We start from the raw sequence: 25,474 nt of genomic DNA, 5'->3' as shown, positions 1-25,474 counted from the left end.
TGCCGATTGGTCAGCCTCATACACTCCTCTGTACGACGCCCAGTTGGTAAAAAGTAAAAACGGCCAGTTGTCTATTAAGAAAGTCATTAGCATAAATCTAAACTAGCTCATAACTTGCTCAAAAATGATTGTTTTTCAAAATAAAAACCACTGCTGTTATCTACATTACAGCACCGATCAGATTATGTAGGAGACAGGGCACTTATAATCTGGTGACAGAGCCTCTTTAAATTAAAAGGTCTGTTACAACACACTGATCAGACGTATACAACTGAACAAGCTCTGTAGGTTATCTTTAGGATGGATAAAAGCTCAGTACACACATTGAACCAGTGCAGAAAAATGGCTCACATATGCATCCTACAAACATACTTCAGAGATAGTTAAGAAAAGAAGCATCTGCTAGGCATTTGTCAAAAGCTCAAGCTGATCCAATACTGCAAAAGCTGGTATCTGGATTGTCTGATTTGAACTGAATGTGGAATCAGAATCCTCTAAGTAGATTAGCGCCACAAAGAACTTGACCACGGAATACATGTCCAATTTAAGATTTTAAACTTATCAAGTCTGCGCTAAGATATAATATATATTATTAATAATGCAGCATGATTCATTTTAACGTTTTACAGACTGGAGAGCATTACAGCAGCATGATGATCAATCGAACAAGAAACAAAACTGCCAATAAATACGAGAAATTGTATGATGGAATCACGTAACAAATTTAACTGAACGGCAGCTCCTCCAATAACAAAAAGCCTGGAGATTTTCTTAACACAAACAGTTTCCTTATCCAGTCTAAGTGCTATTTATCTGAGCGACAGACATTAGAATGGTTAATCATTCTGGGCATGAACATTCCGTCAGTGGCAAGAAAAACGTGGGCAAATGTGCGTCTACTTCTGGAGTTCTTTCATGCGGTTGAGCGCGCTGCCAGACTGGAACCATTCAATCTGTGTCTCATTGAAGGTGTGGTTCAGGATAATGGTCTCTTGGCTACCATTCTGATGTGTAATGACACATTTTACAGGCTGCAATAGGAGAGATAATGAGAAGCAAACGTAAATCCATAGTTTGTTTTTTTTACATTTACCATCGTGCACACCAACTACAAATAGGAATTTCTAAATGCATTTATTAAAATCAACATGAAGGAGCAAGATGAGCAACTAACTTTGGCCTGAATGCATTACCTTTCCAGGTGCCAAGTCCTTAAGCCCTGCAAGCGTGATCTTGTCTTCAGGATGAATTTTATCATAATCAGCTGGATCAGAGAACGTGAGAGGCAGCAGTCCCTGTTTCTTTAGGTTGGTTTCTGAAGGAATATAGTTCTAGTATTAGAGTACCGTAAAAAATATAAAAATATCATTATATATAAAATAATATCTCACCATGAATTCTTGCAAAGCTCTTGGTAATTATGGCTCTGCCTCCTAAATGCCTTGGTTCCAGGGCTGCATGCTCTCTACTAGATCCTTCTCCATAGTTCTCATCACCAATTACCACCCATTTAATACCGTGTGCCTGAAACAGATAAATGACAAATACAACTCCTTACTTTGTGTCAGATAACGTAATCCACAGCATCTAAAAATTGTACCCGTCATGAGTCGTGTTAAATAAGGGCCTGTTCACATCAGCGTTGGCTCTCCATTCGGGGGTTCCGTCTGAGGCTTCCGTCGGGTGAACCCCGCAACGGAAAGTCAAACTGAAACCACAGCTTCCGTTTCAGTCACCATTGATAACAGTGACATTACTAATGGTTTCCGTTCGTCACCATCCCGGAAGGTTTCAGTTTTTCAGACGGAAGCAATAGCGCAGTCGACTGCACTATTGATTCCGTCGTAAAAACGGAAAACTGCTGGAATGGTGATGAACGGAAACCATTAGCAATGTTTCCGTCAACGTTGACATCAATGGTGACTGAAACTGGTTTCAGTTTGACTTTCCGTTGCGGGGTACACCCGACGGAAGCCTCAGACGGAACAGAAAGCCAACGCTGATGTGAACAGGCCCTAAGAGCATCTAAAAGATCTTCCTACAGCCCCTAAAACAGAATTTGTAGGGGCTATTAAACACTTCTGCCACCCAGATGCATTTCTTATCTGAGCAACACAGATTAAAACGCATTCCTGTCACCCACTCATGGACATTTCGCAGTAGAGAACGCCACTGACAAGAGACATTTACATTTTATGCCCCACACTACAGCTCAACTTCTGGTCTGAGTAAGGAGATATATTTAATAACAAAAAACACACTACTGTAAAAAATAAGAGATAAAACAGATTATATGGATACTGCAAAGGACCATAGGCTAGCCTGCTTTTTCAACCTTTGTTCTTTCTCGGTCCCAAATGTTATGTTACAATATAAACGTTACCTTGTAGTAGCGAGCTGTGTCAGGGACTGTTCCATACTCCTGAGTCACAGTATTTTTCACACTATTGGCCTTGATGTTCTCTATGTTGATGGCACCAATCAGTAAGTTATTAGAAATGTTGTCCAAGTGACCTCTAAATTTCAACCAGGGTCCAGCTGCAGAAATGTGATCTGTTGTACACTTGCCCTTCACCTGTCAAAAAAATAAATTATATGTATGTATGTATGTAATTTTAGTTTTGTTTCAAACAGTTTATGCTTATTCACAATTACGAGTAACAAGATGGAATGCCGAAGGGCAGCCGTGTGTTACCTTTATGAGAATCTGCATGTTTTCCAGATCTTTTCCATCCCACCCATCAAAAGGCTCCAAAAGTTGCAAGCGCTGGCTTGTGGGGCTCACGTCAACACGATCAGCACTTCCATCTTTAGGGGGGTACTGGTAGGTGTCCTGACCTGGATCAAAGTTCTGTACAACAATAGAACAGATAAATTTAACATTAAATATGCAAAAAAGGCCAAAAAATATATATATTAGTCACCATACCAGAATTTGGAGTTCGGTACAAATACTCTGTGTAGTATTGTGATTTAATACCAAGACGATACTTTGCCAACAATAAAAGAAAAAATAAGTTCTTCCCTTTTCTGATGTGAGGCCCATGGTGTGATGAATTTTTAATCTCCATGTAGTTTTGTACACTTAAAAAACTCAGCGTTTTCCTGCGTTGTAGTTCCGTGTGGCATCAGTGTACAGTGCGAGTCTGCTTTTTACGCGTATGTCACGCGCTTTTTACGCAAAAAACTGAAGGTGTTTTTTTTTTCTCATTTCTTTAGCAACTGGTGCGTGAAAAACACGGACAGTACACGGATGACGTCAGTGTGCCGTCTGATTTTCACACACACATTGACATAAATTGGTGCAGGTGCAAAAAAACACAAGAAATAGGACATGGAGTTTCACGCAGCGGACACACGCGGCTTGAAAAACACTGAATGTCTGAATGGCCCCATTGAATTGCATAAGTCCGTGTGACATCCGTTTTGTTAACGCGCATAACACGGACGTGAAATACGCTAGTGTGCATAAGGCATAATAGTAATTAACCCCATCAAGTTTCTCAGTCATAATGGACAACATTGGGTTAATGTGAGGTACATGATGGGGTCAATTACTATTTGTGTGTGGCACATGGAGTCAAAATTCATCACACCTCGTGCCTCACAATAATAAGTGAAAGAAGTTTTTTTTATTTTTTACAGCGTACACATCTTAAATGATGCTAGAAAATTTGTTGTGCAGATTACGGTCACGACAATATTGAATATGTGTATATTTTATGTATTGAGACGTCTAATGTTTATTGTCAAAAAGTGTGTGTGTGTGTGTGAGACTTATCTTTTTTATTATTTAACATTACCTAATTTTTTTTCTAAACTTTAATGTACTGGCGTAATATATATATATATATATATATATATATATATACACACACACACACACACACCAGTACATTAGCCTGTGTACGGCTCATACACAGGCAGCTGGGATCGTATTTTTCAGACCATAAGACGCAGTTTTTAGCCTCCTAAAATGTGGCTTGACTGACTGCGTTCTATAGAGTGAAGGTATCTTTTTTTAAAGACATTTTATGGCATTATTTAGGCAGCAGGGAAGGCAGGAGGGATTTATTGCAGGTTGAAGGGTCTTTCAGCAGTCTGTGTGACTTATCTGTGTACCGTCGGCAGCATGAAGGCTAGAGGGGGGGCAGGAAGGATTATTTCTGTGCAGTGTCAAGTCTTTTGAGAGAGTTTAAAACGCTCTGCTTCTTGCTTGGCATCTGGCAGTGTGACGGCTAGGGGAGGGGGAGGTCAGAAGTTCTGCTGACAGCCACTTCCCTGCCCTGTTCAAGACAACACAGTTGGAGGAGCTTGAACTGTACCACACAGAGACAGAGATGGGTTCTGCTCTCGGTCAATCAAAATATAATAAAAAACAAATAACTTTCTTTGTTCTGCCCTACAACCTTCTCGGATTGCTTCCTATTGTTATGCAGACAGTCAGGCCAGCCATTACAGGACAACATATCGCTGCTTCCTATTATTTACGGACAGCAAGCTACGGAAAAGGAGAACAAGCGTAATAAGGTGCAAATACCCTTTGCCCATAAGTGTGTCATTCCCAAACGTCCCTATAACAGCGCGTCATCCCCATAAGGGTATGTTCATATGCAGTGACCAAAAGTCTGAAAATGCGGAGCGGTTTTTGTAGCAACTCGCATTTTTCGCTGCGTATTTTATGGGCGTATTTCAATGGAGTCAATGAAAAACGCCTCCAAAAACATACCAAGAAGTGTCCTGCACTTCTTTTGACGAGCTGTCATTTTACGCACTGTATTTTGACAGCGACGCGTAAAATAAAGGCTCGTGGGAACAGAACATCGTAAAACCCATTGAAAGCAATGGGCAGAGGTTTGTAGGCATATTAGGGGCATTTTTTCAGGCGTAACGCGAGGCGTAAAACGCCCGAATTACGTCTGAAAACAGTGCATGTGAACATAGCCTAACAGCGAGTTATCCCCAGACGTCCCCATAACAGCGCGTCTTCCACAGACGTGTAAGTAGTGATGAGGAGTTCTTCCAGTTCTCACAAGTAGTCTGAGGTTTCACCTTATTTGTTAAATGACAGACTGCCTATACATTACTGAAACATTGTATGCGAACATTTTTAATTGAGTAAGTAAACAATTTGGTCTGAGGTTTATTTCTCATTTTCTTCCAACTAAAATTAGGGTGCGTCTTATGGCCCGGTGCATCTTATAGTCCAAAAAATACGGTACCCAAGTATGCCATAACAGGAAAAATGGTCAGAAAGCCTTGGGGTCCTTCAATGGGCCCTGGGCTGTCTGCTTATAAATGGTTATGTCCCTCGATCGTGTCACAGGGATTCCCTGTGACGCGATCCAAGGGGTATCTTCCTTCTCATTTTCCCTTTAAATGCTGCGTTCGATCGGGAATAACGGCAGCGATCAGTGGTTTCCCTGAGGTGTGTGTGTGTGTGTGTGTGTGTGTGTGTGTGTGTGTGTGTGTGTGTGTGTGTGTGTGATATATATATATACACATATACACACACACACACACACACACACACACACACACACACACTAAAGTAACATTCTTAAAGGAACAGTGTCATCACAAATTATTTTTTTATATGTTAAAGATGTTAGTGCTTTATTAAAAACGTTTATATTCATTTGTGTGTTTGTGTTTTACTTTTTCTTATTTTTACACTTTTTCTTCCCTATGGGGGCTGCCATTTTTTGTTCCATTTCTGTGTGTGTCGATTAACGACACATACAGACATGGAATACGGCAGCCACAGTCCCATAGGGACTGCGAACGGCTCCCGTCCCATTAACTGCAGTGTACGGCGTCTGTGTGGGAACTGCGCATGCGCCGCTCCCACACAGTCCTATTCGAAATTGGCGCCGTCCGTCGCCATTTTCCTGTGGACCGGAAGTCGCGGCCGGACAGTAATATTACTACTTCCGGTCGCGGCTTCCGGATTTGTGCACTTGCACCAGCGGCAGCAAACGGAGCGGACGGGCCGGAGGGAGCCGCGGCGGCAGGAGCAGGTAAGAGATTTCAATGTATGTTCGTGTTTGTGTGTGTTTACTACTGTATGTAAACCTACTACACTGTGGGTTAGCTCAAAAAATGGCGACACAGTGTAGGAGGTTACATCGTTCAAACCCCTCGTTTATCCCGGCACTAGCCAGGATAAAGGAGGGGGGAATGCTGAGAGCTCACTAGAGCGAGGGCTTTTAACCCAATGTTGCAATGCTGCAATTTTGGGAACAGCTCCATCTAGTGACCAAAAATGGGTAGTATTATAAATTAGAAATAATTTATAATATTTCCTGGACTCGTGCAAAAAAAAATAAAAAAAATTTGAACAATGTTTAATCACCCACACACTAAATGTTTAATTTTTTTTTAAAAAACATGTTTTTCTGGCAACACATTCCCTTTAAAGATTTACCAATTTTGGCAGCTCATCTGCATCTGGTGCCTCCAGCTTAAATTTCTTTCCATCAGCGCCAGTAAGAAAGTCTCTTTCAGGGTCAAACTTTAAGGTCCCCGCAATTGACAAAGCTGTGACTATCTAGAAGTCAAAGTGTATATATATATTAAAAAAAAATAATTGGAAAGTTGCATAACTTGTCATTATACAATTACACTATTTGTATTGAACTAGAAAACCAGACTACGATACAGAAGCAAAATAAATAAAAAAAAACACGCACACACAAACACTGTCAATGTATTTAAAAAAGGAATTTAAAATGGCCTATAATACGCTTTTTCACCAATTAAAACCAGATACTGAAGCTCAAATCTAGATTTTGGGATTGTATATTTTATATACATGAGTACGGGGCACCAATCTTGCCTAAGCTGCTGCTGTGAGGAGTTTTGCTTTAGAGTAGCCACATGGACATAGTCTGGAGAGGACTCAATGCACAGGTCAGAGGATGTACACCAAAAAAAAAAAAAAAACTCCCATAGAAGTCAGAGGGGGAGCAGTGTCCATTAACAATAGTCAGTTGTTCAGCAGCATGTGAATGAGATTTATTAAAACCTCATCCACATGGACTGTTGGACCCGGCCTAATGGTACCTACACATGCAGCAGATTTCTTGGTAGGGCATCCACGCGTTACGTGAGGATTTTGCTTTAGATTCCATCCCTTCTACATTGTAAAGTATAACATCCGCTATGAACAACCGCAACAGAATTGGCATGCTGCAGACTTGAAAATTTGTCATATTACTCCATCAAGCTTCTTTAAAACTGGTGTATAAAATGCTAGTCTTTGTTAAAGAGGCTCTGTCACCAGATTTTGCAACCCCTATCTCCTATTGCAGCAGATCGGCACTGCAATGGAGAGAAGAGTAACTTTTTTTTTTTTTTTAAAACGAGCATTTTTGGCCAAGTTATGACCATTTTTATATTTATGCAAATGAGGCTTTCTAAAGTACAACTGGGCGTGTTTAAAGTTAAAGTCCAACTGGGCGTGTATTGTGTGTGTACATCGGGGCGTTTTTACTTATTTTACTAGCTGGGCGTTGTGAAGGGAAGTGTAGGATGCTGACGAATCAGCATCATCCACTTCTCTTCGTTACCACCCAGCTTCTGGCAGTGCACAGACACAGCGTGTTCTCGAGAGATCACGCTGTGACGTCATTTCCTGCCCCAGGTCCTGCATCGTGTCGGACGAGCGAGCGAGGACACATCGGCACCAGAGGCTACATCAACTTACCTGCAAACGCTGATGCTGCTGCAGAATCAACTGGGGCAGGAAGTGACGTCACAGCGTGATCTCTCGAGAACACGCTGTGTGTCTGTGCACTGCCAGAAGCTGGGTGGTAACGAAGAGAAGTGGATGATGCTGATTCGTCAGCATCATACACTTCCATTCACAGCTAGTAAAAGAAGTAAAAACTCCCCGATGTAACACACAATACACGCCCACTTGGACTTTAACCTTAAACACGCCCAGTTGTACTTTAGAAAGCCTCATTTGCATAAATATAAAAATGGTAATAACTTGGCCAAAAATGCTTGTTTAAAAAAAAAACGTTACTCTTATCTACATTGCAGCGCCGATCTGCTGCAATAGGAGATAGGGGTTGCAAAATCTGGTGACAGAGCCTCTTTAATGTGGACCTCCGTTCTGAAGGATTTGTTGTAACAGCAGCCTGTTATGTGCAGGGCAACCTCCTGGAAACTAATATTCCCTACAGGTTTTCAGCACACTTCTGAGGTGAAGGCCTCCTTTACACATACCCTTTGATAAAGAGACTGTCACCACATTATAAGTGGCCTATCTTGTGCATGATGTGATTGGCGCTGTAATGTAGATTACAGCAGTGTTTTTTTATTTAGAAAAACAATCATTTTTGACAGAGTTATGACCTATATTAGCTTTATGCCAATGAGTATTTCAATGGACAACTGGGCGTGTTTTACTATATGACCAAGTGGGCGTTGTACAGAGGAGTGTATGACGCTGACCAATCAGCGACATACACTTCTCTCCATTCATTTACACTGCAGATAGCGATATAGCTATAATCGCTATTTGTAGTCACATAAACACACTATAACGCTACTCATGTGTCATGACAATGAATATACATTATCTCCAGCCAGGACGTGATGTGTATTTATTCTCCTGACCACTTCTGTAGCGTCTGTGTGATTTACAGCACAGCACAGCGAGATCTCGCTGTGAATGACAGCTTACAGCGTAATCTCGCGAGACTACGCCTGCTGTGCTGTAACTCACAGAGATGCTACAGAAGTGGTCAGGAGAATGAATACACATCACGTCCTGGCTGGAGGTAATGTATATTCATTGTCATGACACATGAGTAGCGTTATAGTGTGTTTATGTGACTGCACTGATTGGTCAGCATCATACACTCCTCTGTACAACGCCCACTTGGCCATATAGTAAAACACGCCCAGTTGTTCATTGAGAAACTCATTAGCATAAAGCAAATATAAATCATAACTCAGTCAAAAATTATAGTTTTTCTAAATAAAAAAACACTGCTGTTACCTACATTACAGCGCCGATCACATCATGTGCAAGATGGGCCACTTATAATGTGGTGACAGCCTCTTTAAGCATTAAAAAAAAGTTACAAAAACAGTACGTAGGCATTCTTATGTTTTATTCTAGATATTTGGCTGGATACATACACCAGAAATTTAAAAGCAGAGAATCCACATGTTTTAAATGCAGATTTCAGCCCTTGAATTGCAAAGGGGGAAATCCGCATCAAAATTTGCATTTAAAACTTGCAGATTTTGCGGTGGATTCACTGCAAGTAAAAAAGAAGAAATTTAATAAAATCTTGATTTTCCCAAAGCTTTAAAATTAGTTACCACTAACCAGTATTTATTTACTGCTCCCTATCTAGCCCCATATTTTGCAGTTGAAAACAATCCCTCACATAAAATGATAGTAGATTAACGGAAGAAAACCATCACGTGGCCCATCTAGTCTGTTCACATCATTTTTATCTTAGTAAATTTTAAGCCAATGTCCTCTCTTTTCCAGACACATCTGCTTGTTGTTTGTTCGTAAGCTTCTACTACTGTCAGTAAAATATTTTCTGAACTAATTTCAGATTGCGCCGTTTTGTTCTTCTCGTTAGTTTCTTATTAAAAACACCTTCTGAACCTTTTTTAAGCCTTCTGATCACATCCCCCTTCTCTTTTTTTCTGAAGGCTAGAACACTACACACATCAGTATGCCTGTTGGTCCAAACAAAATGAATACCTCTGGGGATGTGACAAACGCATGAGTCTCAGGATTTGCATCATTTCTTCCAGTAAAGTTTCTGTTGTATGATGTGACAATAGTGTTCTTCTCTCCCTTCTTAATATCCTTCCTGCAAGAAATGGGTTTAAAAAAAAAAAAAAAAAAAAGAGAGACTAAATACTGTATAAAGACAAAAAGACAAGAAATTTACTTCTGTACAGACATTAAAAAAAAAAAAAACAAAAAAAAAATCTGAACTCAACATACCTGTCCCACTGACCAATACAAGGTCCACAGGCATTTGCAAGTACTACACCACCCACATCACGGAGAATGGCAGACTAAAGGAAATACAGAGAAACAGGTCAACCAGCAGCAATACATCTCAATTTACCAGAGTGTCAGGAGAATGGCCAGACATCGCCTCCAGCCAGGAGGCGATATCTGGTCATTCCCCCAACACTCCGGTTTAGTTACTGTGAGAGTAAGTGACAGCACAGCGTGATCTCGCGAGATCACGCTGTGCTGAGAGTACAGCCGGACACGAATGAAGAGAAGTGTATGATGCCGATTGGACAGAGTCATACACTTCTCTTTACACCGGCCACTTGGTCAAAAGTAAGAAAAAAAAACAAACAAAAAACACCCAGTTGAGCATTTAGAACAAATTAGCATAAAACCAAAAATCATCATAACTCAATAAAAAAACAAAAACACACACAAACTCTTGTCATCTACATTACCTATCAGATTAGTTAGGCGATAGGGCACTTATATGACCTAGCGACAGGTCCTCTTTAAAGAGGCCCTGTCACCAGTTTATAAGTTAAACTGGTTAACTGTCCTGAATAGAGCCTTCTCCCTGACGCAAGTGCGGTCTTTTATTTTATTTTCTGAAGCCCCCTGTTCCAGAGATATGGCCCACTGTTGCATTGGCTCCCTATATGCTAATTTGCTGTAGTTAGCCAACAGGGGATGAACTATCCTCAAGATGCCTCGCGCTGATTGGTCAGCATCAGAGGCAGGAAAGCTAGCTCCAACCCATTGGCTAACTACAGTAAATTAGCATATTGGGAGCCAACACAGCAGTGGGTCATATCTCTGGAATAGGGGGGGGGGGGGGGTCACAAAAAAAAAAAAGCCCTCACTATTTCTTGGCAGGTCCTCTTTAAGGATTTATGGTATATCCATGGGAAATGCCATAAACAGATGCGGATTCCAGCTCTGGGACCTGCACTCCTCTCCAGAACGGGGGTCATCAGACTCACCTATAATGGAAAAATGCCATGTGTGCTGTTCTATCCATTCACTTCAATGGGAGTTACATAAACAGCTGAGCAGGTTTGGTAAGAATCTTCATTTATCTGACAATGTTTAAGTTGAGAACCTCTTTAATTTCCAAGACACACACACAAACATTCTGAAAATCAATTCAGTACATCAATAGAGTCCCAACACAATACAGGAGCCAGCCGTTCGGAAAAGACCCAATACTCACATAACCGTCTCTCTCAATGGTGGCTCGGATTTGTTCAGAACCTGGCGTGATAGTAAACTGAGATTTGCATTTCAATCCGTGTGCCAACGCTTGCTTTGCTACAGAAGCTGCACGGCCCATATCCTCATAGCTGGAATTTGTACAGCTGCCAATGAGACCTGGCAGGAGCAGAGAAGTTTAGGTTACATATCAACATGCGCCTTAATGAATTATTATTTCTTTTTCAGTCTTCCAGCACAACCTACCAACTTTGATATCCAAAGGCCATCCTTTCTGTTCTGCAATAGCTCCCACATCAGCTACAGGGTTTGCCAAGTCAGGGGTAAAAGGTCCATTGATGTGTGGTTTAAGCTAAAAAGGAGTTAAAAAAAAAAAAAAAAAAAAAGCACACTCACTACATACATGTCCAATATAAAGAAGCAACATTTTTTTTAAATAAAAAAGGAAATATTAAAAAATAAAAAACTTTTTTGCTATCAATGTGACAGAATGCAACTCTGATGAAGAAAAAAACAAGAGAGCAAAAAGAATTAAATGTAGAAATATAATCCTAAGCCAAAATAGATGTAATGGAGTTTACCCGGGACTATGATCGAGACGGAGCTGCAGTACCAGACACAGCCACTACCGAACACACCGAGCTGTGTCTGGTAAGGGTCCTTTTACACGGCTTGATATGGGCCGTGAAGAGAGCACCGATCAAGACAGCTCGTCGATCAGAATTCGTTTGCTCTTTTCACCAGGTGCTATGATCGGTTATGTAAGGGGGATCAGCGATCGGAGCAATGCAGGTATGGTAGAAAATTAAAGCGTACCACCACTTTCCCTGAAAAAGGATTGTAGTGCAGGAGTGTGCACTATAAGGGTATATATGTTCACATGGCTTTTTATTGAGCGTAAAAGGCTCGTATTACACTACAAATAAGCCTGCAAGCAGTTTCTTATTGATTTCAATGGGAAATACACTGTGGCGTTTTTTTGGTAGCACCAATGGGGGGGGGGAGGGGGAGAAAAAAAAAACCCAGCTCCAAAAACCTGCTAAGAAGCACCTTAACCCTTTCAAGACCGAGCTCATTTTGGCCTTCAGGACCAGCCCCATTTTTTCAAATCTGACATGTGTCAATTTATGTGGTAATAACTCTGGAATTATTTTGCCTATCCAAGTAATTCTGAGATTGTTTTCTCATGACATATTGTACTTTATGTTAGTGGAAAAATTTGGTCAATAAATTCATTGCTTATTTGTGAAAAACACCGAAATTGAGAAAATTTGCAAAAATTATGATTTTTCTAATTTTAAATGTATCTGCTTGTAAAACAGATAGGAATACCACACAAAATAGTTACTATTTCACATATTCTATAGGTCTACTTTATATTTGCATCGTTTTTTGAACATTATTTTATTTTTCTAGAGCGTTACAAGGCTTAGTACTTTAGCAACAATTTCTCAAATTTTCAAGAAAATTTCAAAAGGCGATTTTTACAGGGACCAGTTCAGTTCTAAAGCGGCTTTGAGGGCCTTATGTACTAGATAGACCCCATAAATCACCCCATATTAAAAACGGCACCCCTCAAAGTATTCAAAACAGTATTCAGAAAGTTTCTTAACCCTTTAGGCATGTCACAGGAATTAAAGCAATGCAGAGGGGAAATTGACAAATTTTATTGCTTTTGCTGAAATTCATTTGTAATAAAAAAAAATCTGTAACACAGAAGGTTTTACCAGAGAAACGCAACACAATATTTATTGCCCAGATTCTGCAGTTTTTAGAAATATCCCACATGTAGCCCTAGTGTGATAATGGACTGAAATACCGGCATCAGAAGCAAAGGAGCACCCAGTGGATTTTGTGGCCTCCTTTTTTTAGAATATATTTTAGGCACCATGTCGGGTTTGAAGAGGTCTTGTGGTGCCAAAACAGTGGAAATCCCCCAAAAGTGATATGGTTTTGGAAATTGCACACCTCAAGGAATTTATCTAGGGGTATAGTTAGCATCTTGACCCCACAGGTCTTCTGCTATATTTATTGGACTTTGCCTGTGAAAGTGAAAACCTACTTTCTTTCTGAAAAAATATAAAAAAAAATAAATAAATAAATATTTGCAAGGAAGAATAAAAAGCACCCCAAAACTTGTAAAGCTACTTCTCCCGATTACAGCAATACCCCATATGTGGTACTAAACTGCTGTTTGGACACACGGCAGAGCTCAGAAGGGAAGGAGCGCCATTTGGATTTTGAAGCGCAGATTGTGCTGGATTGGTTTTCAGTGCCATGTCGCGTTTGCAACGCCCTGGAGGAAGCAAAACGGTGGAAACCCCCCAAAAGTGACCCCATTTTGTAGACTACAACCCTCAAGGAATTTTTCTAGGGTTATAGTTAGCATTTTGACCCCACAGTTTTTTTGCTGAATTTAGTGGAATTAGGCCATGAAAATCAACTTTTTCTGAAAAAACATAGAAAGGTTTCATTTTTACAATGAATAAAGGAAAAAAAAAAAAAATCACCCCAAAATTTGTAACGCAATTTGTCCTGATTACAGCAATACACCATATGTCGTAATAAACTGCTGTTTGGACCCACGGCAAGACTCAGAAGGGAAGAAACAATATTAGGCTTTTGGAGCTCAAATTTAGCTGGAATGGTTTTCGGGTGTCATGTCGCATTTACAAAGCCCCTGAGGTACCAAAACAGTGGAAACCTCCCAAAAGTCCCTTTAGGGGACTGGAACGAGTGATCATTAGGTCGCTGGTACAATATACTGCAGTACTAATGTATTGCAGTATAATATCATTTTTACAGGCTCCTGTAACAGCGCGATCGCTGTTCCTGTCCATTAGTCCCGGGTGTCAGCTGTAATACACAGCTGACACCTGCAGAATATGGAGCGGGCGCAGCGCATGAGCCCGCTCCATATATAATCCCCCGCACCACGACATGCTATTAAGTCATGGTGCGCAAAGGCGTTAATGCGCAGCGGATGGTGCAAAGTGAAAATTGAAATTTTCCACTGATATGCCATTTTAATGCACAATATGCTGTGCCCAGTTTGTGCCACTGAAGACAAATACCTCATACAATGTTGAGCGGGTTCTCCCGGATATAAAATATCATATGTGGACGTAAGCTGGTGTTTGGGCACGCTGTAGGGCTCAGAAGGGAGGGAGCGCTATTTGGCTTTTGGAGCGCAGAGTTTGCTTGGTAACTGTTCTGTTTGGGGTTTTGCTGGTATTTCAGTTTATGATGTGGGGGTATATGTAAATTGGGCAGAGTACATCAGGACACAATAAGAGGGTATAATAATTTGGTAAATAATAATCCGCAGATATGTGGCCGGTGTCGCACTGATAAATGGGGCCCGATCTTATCCGCTTTTGGACACTGCACAATTTCTGTCACTATATTCTGAGAGCCAGAACTTCTTTTTTTTCTTCTTCACCGGAGCCGTGCGAGGGCTTATTTGTTGCGGGACAATCTGTAGTTGTCATTGGTACATGTGATTTTTTTCTCACTTTTTATTAGATTTTTTTTGGGCAAGCAAAGTGACAAAAAAAACAAATTGACAATGTTTGTCTTTTTTTTTTTTTACACTTTTCACCGTGCGCTATAAATGACATTTTACTTTATTCTGCGGGTCGATACGATTACGGCGATACCAGATGTATATAGTTTTTTTTATGTTTTGTGGCGTTTGCGCAATAAAATCACTTTGATAAAATTTATTTTTTGTGTCACCATATTCTGAGCCATAACTTTTATTTTTTCAGTCAAAAAAGCTGTGTAAGGGCTTGTTTTTTGCGGGACGGGTTGTAGTTTTTATTGGTACTATATTAGGGTACATGCGACTTTTTGATCACTTTTTAATTCTATATTTTTGGAGGGTTGATGACCAAAAAAAAAAAAATTGTGATTCTGACATTGTTTTTTAATTATTTTTTTTGCGCTGTTCACCCTGCGGGAAAAATAATTTTATAGTTTTATAGTTTGGGTCGTTGGGAACGCGGTGATACCAAATATGTGTACTTTTTTACATTTTTCACCTATAATAAAATACTTATTATAGGAAAAAAGCATTTTTTGTTTTTGTAACGAACTTATTTTTACATTTTTATTACTTTTTTTTTTTTTACTTTTTACTTGAAGACTGGCAGCACTGATCGCTGCTATAATACATTACACTACCTAGGTAGTGTAACGTATTATAAACTGTCCGTGTGACGCTGAGAGTCACACTGACAGGAAGCTTATGAGGACCGGCCTTCGGCTGGTTCTCATAGGCTGCTGTGCATGGCAAAGCCGGGGGCTGTTGTATGGCCTCCGGTTTTGCCTTATAACCGATTGCAGCACCTGCAATCGGTCCCCGGGAAAGTTTGTTGTAGCAACAAACTTTCCAGTTAGTTGCTACAACAAATTTTCCCTGCGATCACATGACCGGGACCTGAACCAATTAGGTCCCGGTCAGGTCTCCGGGACCTAGAGGCAGGGGATAACAGCGCGATCCGGGTGACAGCGCTACTCTGAGACACCCGGATCTCGCTTTTAACACCCACCGTGAATTCATGTCGGCGCTGCACAGAGCCCAGCAAGCGCCGACGTGAATTTAATGTGGGCGGTCGGGAAGCAGTTAAAAAGTACGAGTGTGTTCTCAAGACAAAACCGCCTCTAATTTCAGCCACATTTTTTTCCAAATCACTTTTATTACCGATTTGACTTCTAACTGCAGGACAGACTGTAGAGGGAAAAAAAAACAAAAAAACAAAAAACTGTGCTGCCGGTTGCTCATAACTATGCAGTTAGGTCCTATTCACACAATTTTTTTTGCAGGCATAATAAAAACTAAAAAAAAAAAAAAAAAATAATAATCTGCCTCAGATTTCCTTTAGGAATTTTCAGGCAGATTTTGAACTGCCTGTGCTTTCCGCCCTCCACATGTTTTCGCCCACGGCCATTGAAGTTAATGAAAGGACAGCGGGAAAAATCGTTCAAACTAGCAACGCAGGTTCTTTCTGCCTTCCATTGGGAGGTTAGAGGTGGAGACCGCGGCAAGAAACGACAGGCCACTTTTTCTCCCCCGCAATCCTATTGATTTCTGAGGTTTTTTGATGCCAATTCAGACACTGTTTCCGTGTCAAAAAAACTTAGTGTAAACTGACCCTTCGAGACAGTGTCATAACTAGTCTTCACGGCTTCCATATCCAGAACAGCAGTTAGTGCTATAGGATTCTACAGCGCTGGCGGACGTTCTGGATACAGGAGCCATGGAGACTAGCAGGACGCTCTGCCTCTAACTGAATGGTTTACACTGTCCTGCGGCTGTAAGACAAAATCGGTAATACATGAGATTTACAAAACTATTATAGTGCACTCTCCTGCACTATAATAGTTTTTCACTTAAAGTGGCGGTACACTAACATTTCTGGGGACATGACAGGTCCCCCTTTAGATGATATTAATGGAATTGCTGGGACCTTTTTTTTTTAAAATGCATTTTCTACATTTAGTGTTCAAGACAAAGTAAAATGCCCACCTCATCCAAATTAATTTCAATCAGTTGATCATATTCAGCACCTTCATCTGGTACTAAATCGCTCTTGAACTCGTCTGCCAGAGATGCGATTTCTGAAACAAAGATTGAGCAAAATTAATCCCTGCAAGAAAGAACCTTGGAGAGCACACCTTCAAAAAAAGTGTAGATTCAAGACACATAAAATTACAATAGCCACATTTACTGCTGCCATACCATTAGAATACAAGTACTGCATTGTGTGGAGGAGGCACCTGGAATCATACATAGCTGCCCCTTTATACACTTCCATCTTTCCAGTGAACCCATGAGGTGATTGTCAGGGTAACATTGAGAGTTGGAAACCTGACATTAGCAGTGAAATGTTACCCTTTTTATTCTGCCTTATCTGGAATCAAGCTGGGCAAAACTTTGTAAGTCATCCTAGATATTCAAGCGGACACTTAATAGTTGATGTGAAAGACAAAAGTTCCCTACTGCATATTTATATTTGCAGAACGATAAAGTATTTTGTAGAACATTCATGTATTGAACATATTTTAACCTTTTCCATGATGTCTAAATTTAAAAAAAATACAAATAAATAGAGCTCGATGCATGAAGCATTCTTTGTTAGCTTTGCTTCAAATCAGTCTTTCGACACAGGACACCTAAAAGAACTGCTAAAAAGAGACAAACAATATGGTCTACCCCGCTGAATCACGTCTATGGCAGGTCTATGAATCATTTACCGTTTGTTCTGATCTGCAGGTGTCCCTCCTCACCATCTTCTCTGATGTGACTGGTACCTGCAGCGCACTGGAGTCAAACTAATACACTTGTCAGCTTCGGCCGTTACAGCCACATAAGTGGTCTGCTAGAAGCACTGCTGCGACTTGCGAACGTCTGGTTGGTATTGAAGTGGAGCAACCGTGACATCCCAAAAGACAGTCTCTCCCTGCTGAGCCCTTCCGTCTGACTCCTGCACACAAAGCGGGAAGCCATGCGGTCTCCACAAGACTAGTGGTTCATTGCTACACTTTTACTTACAATCTGCCTTACTGGGGCAGCTTCCACTACACTGCATTGTGCCTGCCTCACAGTTGGGTTCCTGGCAGCACCACAGGCCCGCTGCCCTGGCTCATCGTGACCTAGTTCTACCAGCAGGACTGAAACCAGTTTATGTGCATCGTTACCTGATCTTGACCAACTCGTATGACTTCATTGGTGTGTTTATTGGGTACTGCCTATGCGTTTTCCAGCCTCACTCTCCCCCTGCCCCATGATGGATAAGGGTAGGGTTTTGAGGCCTGCTATAGAAAAATTATATTTTTGGAGTATCACCACTGTCGAATCGTTACTTTTTTTTTTACTAAGGGTCTAGTGGGTTGTATTGCCTTTATTCGGGATTTCTAAATTTTATGTATATTCATTTAGGAAATGCTATTATAGTGGTTTTGCTGTATTTTGCTCTGGCGTTTTAGCAGTGTTGAACCCAACTTTGTAACGCTGCTTCTGGGTTTATTACTACTGTAATTCTACGTTGTTTTTACTTTGCTACGGCCCACAGTACTCAGATCCACCTTCAACCTACGTACTCCAGACTACCTGCAGTGCTCTATTGTCAGTTAATGCATGCTATAACACAGAACTCAATTTCACATGTATCATACTCTAATTATGCTATGATGTACAGTCATACAATGCTTTGCTACACTTCGGGGGGGGGGGGGGGGGGGGCGGAGATAAAATATAAATAAAACAATAAAAAAAAAAAGTGTAAATAAGGCACACCTGAACGCCCAGTTTTGTCCAAGTATTTGTTCATGCGATGATTGTAAGGAAACACAGATGTTGTCGCGCCAATTTCAGCTCCCATATTACAGATTGTGGCCATTCCAGTACATGAAATGGAGTCCACCCCAGGTCCATGGTATTCTACAATGGCTCCAGTACCACCCTTCACAGTCAAGATACCAGCTACTTTTAGAATGACGTCTTTTGGGGAAGTCCAGCCAGACAGCTTTCCGGTCAATTTTACACCAATAACCTAAAATTACAAAATTTTATGAAAGATTGTTAAACATTAGAGCTTGGTTGAAATATTTTATAGGTATGAACAGTGCTGCATGAAAACTGGTTGTGTTCTATAAAAGAGAATCCATTGAGTTTATCAAGCGCAAAGTAGTGCAATCGTGTTTAACATACAGCCGAGAGCTGTGCACTGATCATTTCACAAATCGGTTAAAAATAGCCGAAATAAAATAATTCTAATTAAAAATAAATAAAAAAATCTTCTTGGAACCTTTTTTCTTCTTAACTAATTGATGAAGTCCTCCAAAAAATAAAATTAATTATACTTAAAAGAGCTGGAAGCGATAGCTGCTGAAGTGGATTTTAAAATTAAAACCCCCCCTGTCCATGTTGCTTCAATTTAAAAGTGGGGTTGTGTTCTTGAGACAAGATAAGTATTTAGGTGCATAAAATACTTGTGAAAGACCTTTAAGGATATGTTCTCACAAGGCAGATTTGTTGCTTAAATTTCTGCAACAAAAAAATCCATTCAGTTGTTTCTGCAACATGTTCATGGATTTCTGCAAGCCTCATACTGATGAAGGGCAAGTGTGACCATACCCTTTCCAGCCAAGAAGTAAACTCATTGAGGGTGGATTCACATGTGGAGAAATATGACATCATGTATTTGGCAGAAGTGAATCTGTACTTTTTACATTAAGTTTTGCCGAGGGCTTTACCCTTTGCAATGCAGAGCGTACAATCTGCAGCACTTCCGCAACCAACTCCGCATGTAAACCAGGTTTCCCACCTACAATAGTCACCTATCGACAGACGCTTCCACTTGGGGAACATACAGGAAATACAGAAACTATCCATTATGAGTGATGCCAGTCTAAGGCAACAATAGCACAGGGATCACCCATCCAGACGCTTCCACTTGGTAGTTTCTGTATTTCCTATATGCTCCCCATTACCACAGATATTCTCGGGTGGAGCACAGGGATCGCCCCCAGCAATTAAACAATTATCACATATACGGTTGATAGGTAATACAGGTTATTAGTGAGATAAACCTTTAAACACTGAAGAGAAAGTAACTCACGTTTGGACATTTGAGTTCCCAAGGAATCCCAGCCATAACATCTACAGCGTCAGCACCACCCACACCGATACAGATCCCTCCTAAACCACCACCGTTAGGAGTGTGGGAGTCTGTGCCAATAAGGAGAACTCCAGGATATGCATAGTTTTCCAAGATAATCTAAGGTAATCGAGAGAAAATAAGGTTTATAGTGTTACATGGATATGGCAGGCCCAGGTATCTGAAACTTAGAAAAGGAGTGAATAGAAGTCTATTTTCCACCCACATTCTATACACATACGCAACCCTAGTAGACGAAACTGTGGCACTAAGTGGACCCGCATAAGCCTTTTTTGTAAAAAGTTATAGCAAGTAGATATCAACAATGCTGTATTTTAAATATGGATTAGCGTAGCTTGCGTCACTATTTTTGGCCATTAGATAACAGAAATGCTATTTGTTCTTTTTTCGATCACAAGTGTGAACAGGCTTTGTGGTATACTTATTTTCTAGGCGGTTAGGGGAGATCCTGCTAATTGGCTTTGCGCAATGACTCACTGGGCTTTATGTCACACTCCGCAATCCCTTAAAGAGGCTCTGTTACCACATTATAAGTGGCCTATCTTGTACATAATATGATCGGCGCTGTAATGTAGATTACAGCAGTGTTTTTTTTAATTTAGAAAAACGATCATTTTTGACAGGGTTATGACCTATATTAGCTTTATGTTAATGAGTTTCTCAATGAACAACTGGGCGTGTTTTACTATATGGCCAAGTGGGCGTTGTGTTAGAGAAGTGTATGACGCTGACCAATCAGCGTCATACACTGCTCTCCATTCATTTATACAGCACAAAGCTATATCGCTATGTGCAGCCACATAAACACACTGTAATGTTACTGCAGTGTCATGTCAATGAATAGACATTACCTCCAGCTAGGACGTAATGTGTATTCAGAATGGTGGATGAAGTAGGTGAACAAGAGATTGGGAATATCAAACAAAAGAGGAAAATTCAAGAAACAGCCTCATAAAAGGGAAGACTGCAGGGTTTAGATGGCCCAACAATATCAATGTATCCGCCAATAAAGCTGACTAAATGGTATGTCAGATGTGCACAAACACCACAGCGTCTATACATTACACTGGGGTTAGTTTCGTGCCATCCTATAGGGCTCCAATAAACCTGACAAAGTCAACCAGCCGGTGATGCAAAACCTAAACCAAAAAATTGCATAAAATCACACCACTTATACAAGATAAGGTTTTCATAGCATCAATAGATATTTAGACGGTCTGGTCAGGACGACCAGACAAACCGTTATTTTGTTCTTTAGGTTGGGTGAGTATCCAATTTCACATCTAAAGCGTGTAATTGTATACTCAGAACTAGAAGGATTAGAAAGAAGATAAAAATTATCACATTAACTACCCATCTCCTCCTATTCTGAGGGGTGGTATATGGTCTACAATCCAAAAACGAAGCCTATTAACCCTATGTTGTACTTCGCAAGTGTCTGGGTATGAGCAATTCAAATTTCTTTGTATAAATCTTAGATTTAGGAGTGTGGAGTCTAATTCTACACTCTGTAGCAGTTTCTCCTACGTATAGGAGTTTACATGGGCACATTAGAACATATGTAACAAAATCCGACCTACAGGTCAAGAAATGTCAAATCCAGTTTCTTACCAGAGATCGGATGAGCAAAAGGTGTCTCCTCTGCACATTAGATCACAATTGGTAATGACTTTTTTTGTCCAATTAAGAGGTACCACCATGGGGTCAAATGTGGCCCCGACTTATGCCAACATTTACACAGCAGACCTTGAGGAGTCTGTCGTCTATGTGTCCCAACATTTCTCTAAGGTCATGGGATGGTGGAGATACATAGATGACATATTCCTCATTTGGTCAGGCACTAGGGATTCTTTGGATGGATTTTTTTCATATCTGAACATGGCAGACCAAGATATTACATTTACGATAGTGTGTTCCACTGAGGCCATACAATTTTTGTACACCACAGTTTATATCAAGGGCAGTCGTTCACAGACAAATCTTTTTAGAAAACCCACAGATCGTAATAACCTTCTGAGATATGGGAGTCAACAGCCACATAAGATCAGATCCCTTCCTTTTAGTCCGATGTTGAGGGTTAAAAAGGTTTGTTGATAAATCAACGTCAAACCAGTTAAATGATATGGGACTGAAATTTTGCTCACTGGGTTACCCTGATAGACTAGTGAGGTCACACATCGATAAGGTGAAAGCTATAGAAAGATCTAACAGAAGGACTGTTAAGCATATGAAGGAAAAGTGTATCCCCTGTGTCACGAACTATCATGAACATAACTTTCATAATCTGTAGGCTATTAGAAAACATTGGCCTATGTTATGCAATTTCTATGACATCCCTTCGTTCAGAGAATACCCCTTTTTTCCTTATAGGAGGTCTCCTAATTTGAGAGACCGTTTGGTTAAGAATGACATTGGTCCCAAGGGTAGTGGTAGATCCAACAGATCTGCTATGACCACACGTAAGGGCTGTTACCCCTGTCTTGGCTGTGCCAATTGTGGTCTTATGTGCAAAGGAAACACCTTTTCTCATCCGATCTCTGGTAAGATACACAAGATTAGACATTTCTTGACTTGTAGGTCGGATTTTGTTACATATGTTCTAATGTGCCCATGTAAAATCCTGTACGGACGAGAAACTACTACAGAGTGTACATTTAGACTCACTCATAAATCAGATTTATACAAAGAAAATTGAATTGCCCATACCCAGAGCCTTTTGCGAAGTACAACATAGGGTTAATCAGCTTCGTTTTTGGATTATAGACCATATGCCACCGCTCAGGAGGAGGAGGAGGAAATAGGGAAAAGTTGCTTAAGAGTGATCTACACACGCTGTGGTGTTTATGTGCACATCTGACATACCCTTTAGTCTACTTTATTGGCAGATACATGGATATTGTCGGGCCATCTAAACCCTGCAGTCTTCCCTTTTATGAGGCGGTTTCTTTAATTTTCCCCTTTGTTTGATATTCCCAATATCTTGTTCATATACTTCATCCACCTAATATAACCAGACAGTGCGCGGCTATACTTCATGATACACTGAAGTCACAAGCGCGCATGCACGGTTGTCCGTACTTAGACTGTTTCTTCGCCAGTTGTAACTATGGGCGCTTGATAGCAACCCCAAGGTTCACAGGTAATCATGTGACTATTCAATCACATGATTCTTTGGGCATGCGCATTAATAGACACTGGACGCTGGGCATTAGCGAGTCACACAGGTCCTTGAATATACATGACAGTTTAGTCCTTCCTTTTTTGGGTGAGTGCCAGCTACTTTGCATACATGTGTTAGATTTAAATGATTACTACCATGATCTATATTTTAGCTTATATGCATTAACCTTTTCTATCTACAATACATTGCTCTGTAAGGGTATGTGCACACGAGGGCATTACGTCCGTAATTGACGGACGTATTTCGGCCGCAAGTACCGGACCGAACACAGTGCAGGGAGCCGGGCTCCTAGCATCATAGTTATGTACGACGCTAGGAGTCCCTGCCTCGCTGCCGGACATCTGTCCCGTACTGTAATCATGTTTTTAGTACGGGACAGTTGTCCTGCAGCGAGGCAGGGACTCCTAGCGACGTACATAAGTATGATGCTAGGAGCCCGGCTCCCTGCACTGTGTTCGGTCCGGTACTTGCGGCCGAAATACGTCCGTCAATTACGGACGTAATGCCCTCGTGTGCACATACCCTTATAGGTTTATTAAAAACCACTGACACGGATTTTAGGATTATGTTAGAGATCTACACTTATATTGAATTGTGTTGATGTACTTGATATGCTAATGTTGTATTTGATATGCGAATGTTGTATTTTTGTCCCACCCACTGTGGGCTGTATAAAAAGGATTGTTACACCTGTATTTCATTGCTTGAAGTGCTCTGCCCGGTAATCCAGCTCTGGGGTTTCCCTGACATCACTGTGCATATACGGACAGTGATGTCCGGAGCAGAGCTGGAATCCCAGGCAGAGTGCTAGAAGCAGCTCTGCTCCGGGACTCCAGCTGTAGGCAAGCCCCCGACATCACTGTCCATATATGGACACGGACGTCAGTGGCTTCCAGAGTTCCAGAGCAGAGCCTGTACTACGGCTCTGCTCTGGAACACCGGCTCTGGGGTTGCCCCTGACATCACATTTCGGTCCAGGATGATCCGCTAACATCACTGTCTATGGACCGTGATGTCAGGGGCTCCTCCAGCAGAGGAGCCCCAATAGAGCCATCTACAGGGGGGGGGGGGCGGCACTGTGACAGTATCTACAGTCGGGTGTGTGGCAGTATCTACAGAGGGCACGGTGGCAGTATTTAGAAAGGGGCTGCCCTATCTTGACTTTCTTATGTCTGACAAACTGCCAACTGAGTCGCCGGACTGCATTTAGCAGCACAAACTGGATTGTTAAAATAACAGAAATTTGCGAGTTTTCTCCACGTGCTTAAAGAGGCTCTGTCACCAGATTATAAGTGCCCTATCTCCTACATAATGTGATTGGCGCTGTAATGTAGATAACAGTGGTTTTTATTTTGAAAAAAAACAAAACTTTTGAGCAAGTTATGAGCAATTTTAGATTTATGCTAATTAGTTTCTTATTAGACAACAGGGCGTGTTTTTACTTTTTACGAACTGGGAGTTGTACAGAGGAGTGTATGACACTAACCAATCAGCATCATACACTTTTCATTGTTCCAGCCCATTGTTAGCGCATGTGCACACGATAACTGACTTTTACGTCTGAAATTACAGACTGTTTTCAGGAGAAAACAGCTCCGTCGTTTCAGACGTAAATGCTCCTCCTCGCATTTTGCGAGTCGTCATTGTCGCCCGTAATCTTGAGCTGTTCTTCATTGAATTCAATGAAAAACGGCTCAAATTACGTTTCAAAGAAGTGTCCTGCACTTCTTTGACGAGGCAGTCATTTTACGTGTCGTCGTTTGACAGCTGTCAAACGACGAAGCGTAAATGACAGGTCGTCGGCACAGTACGTCGGCAAACCAATTCAAATGAATGGGCAGATGTTTGCCGACGTATTGGAGCCGTATTTTCAGACGTAAAACGAGGCATAATACGCCTCGTTTCCGTCTGAAAATAGGTCGTGTGAACCCAGCCTTCGTGTGATTGTGCAGTGAATGAAGCTGGGCTGGAACAATGAGAAGTGTATGACGCTGATTGGTCAGCGTCATACACTTCTCTTTACAACGCCCAGTTGGTAAAAAAGTAAAAACATGCCCAGTTGGTCATTAAGAAACTAAATTAACAAATCTAAAATTGCTCATAACTTGCTTAAACATGATCGTTTTTCAAAATAAAAACCACTGTTATCTACATTACAGCGCCGATCAGATTATGTAGGCGATAGGGCACTTATAATCTGGTGACAGAGCCTCTAAATTTAATCATAGCAGTATTATAGTAATGTAGGACTATTATAGTAATGTAGTATTGTCATAGTAGTTCAAATAACAAATTAACAATACATTTTGTATTGCATCAAATTTGAAAGTAATGCGGCCCGTCAACTTCAATTTTTTTTTTCTCAAACAGCAAGTATATTATGGTTTGTTA

The 25,474-nt window shown here is 40.9% G+C and overlaps 1 protein-coding gene across 2 annotated transcripts in view; it reads right to left on the bottom strand.

Moving 5' to 3' along the window:
* Positions 1-269: 269 nt before the first annotated feature.
* ACO2 (aconitase 2) overlaps positions 270-25,474 on the bottom strand; it is a 43,796-nt gene continuing 18,591 nt past the window's right edge. For both annotated transcript variants that reach the window (XM_075833589.1, XM_075833590.1), the window contains exons 5-17: positions 19,843-20,001; positions 18,519-18,774; positions 16,749-16,840; positions 11,465-11,570; positions 11,220-11,377; positions 9,989-10,062; positions 9,740-9,851; positions 6,428-6,550; positions 2,696-2,851; positions 2,384-2,575; positions 1,392-1,524; positions 1,194-1,315; positions 270-1,031 (exon numbers count right to left, since the gene is read on the bottom strand). In XM_075833589.1, the coding sequence (XP_075689704.1) occupies positions 897-1,031; positions 1,194-1,315; positions 1,392-1,524; positions 2,384-2,575; positions 2,696-2,851; positions 6,428-6,550; positions 9,740-9,851; positions 9,989-10,062; positions 11,220-11,377; positions 11,465-11,570; positions 16,749-16,840; positions 18,519-18,774; positions 19,843-20,001 (1,818 nt within the window). In that variant the 3' untranslated portion in view covers positions 270-896. The remainder of the gene's footprint in view (positions 1,032-1,193; positions 1,316-1,391; positions 1,525-2,383; positions 2,576-2,695; positions 2,852-6,427; positions 6,551-9,739; positions 9,852-9,988; positions 10,063-11,219; positions 11,378-11,464; positions 11,571-16,748; positions 16,841-18,518; positions 18,775-19,842; positions 20,002-25,474) is intronic.

This window comes from Rhinoderma darwinii, chromosome 7 (assembly GCF_050947455.1).
Source record: "Rhinoderma darwinii isolate aRhiDar2 chromosome 7, aRhiDar2.hap1, whole genome shotgun sequence".
In the NCBI taxonomy this organism is placed as follows: domain Eukaryota; kingdom Metazoa; phylum Chordata; class Amphibia; order Anura; family Rhinodermatidae; genus Rhinoderma; species Rhinoderma darwinii.
Note: the sequence above shows the minus strand (reverse complement) of the source record. Positions and strands in the feature narration are given on the sequence as shown.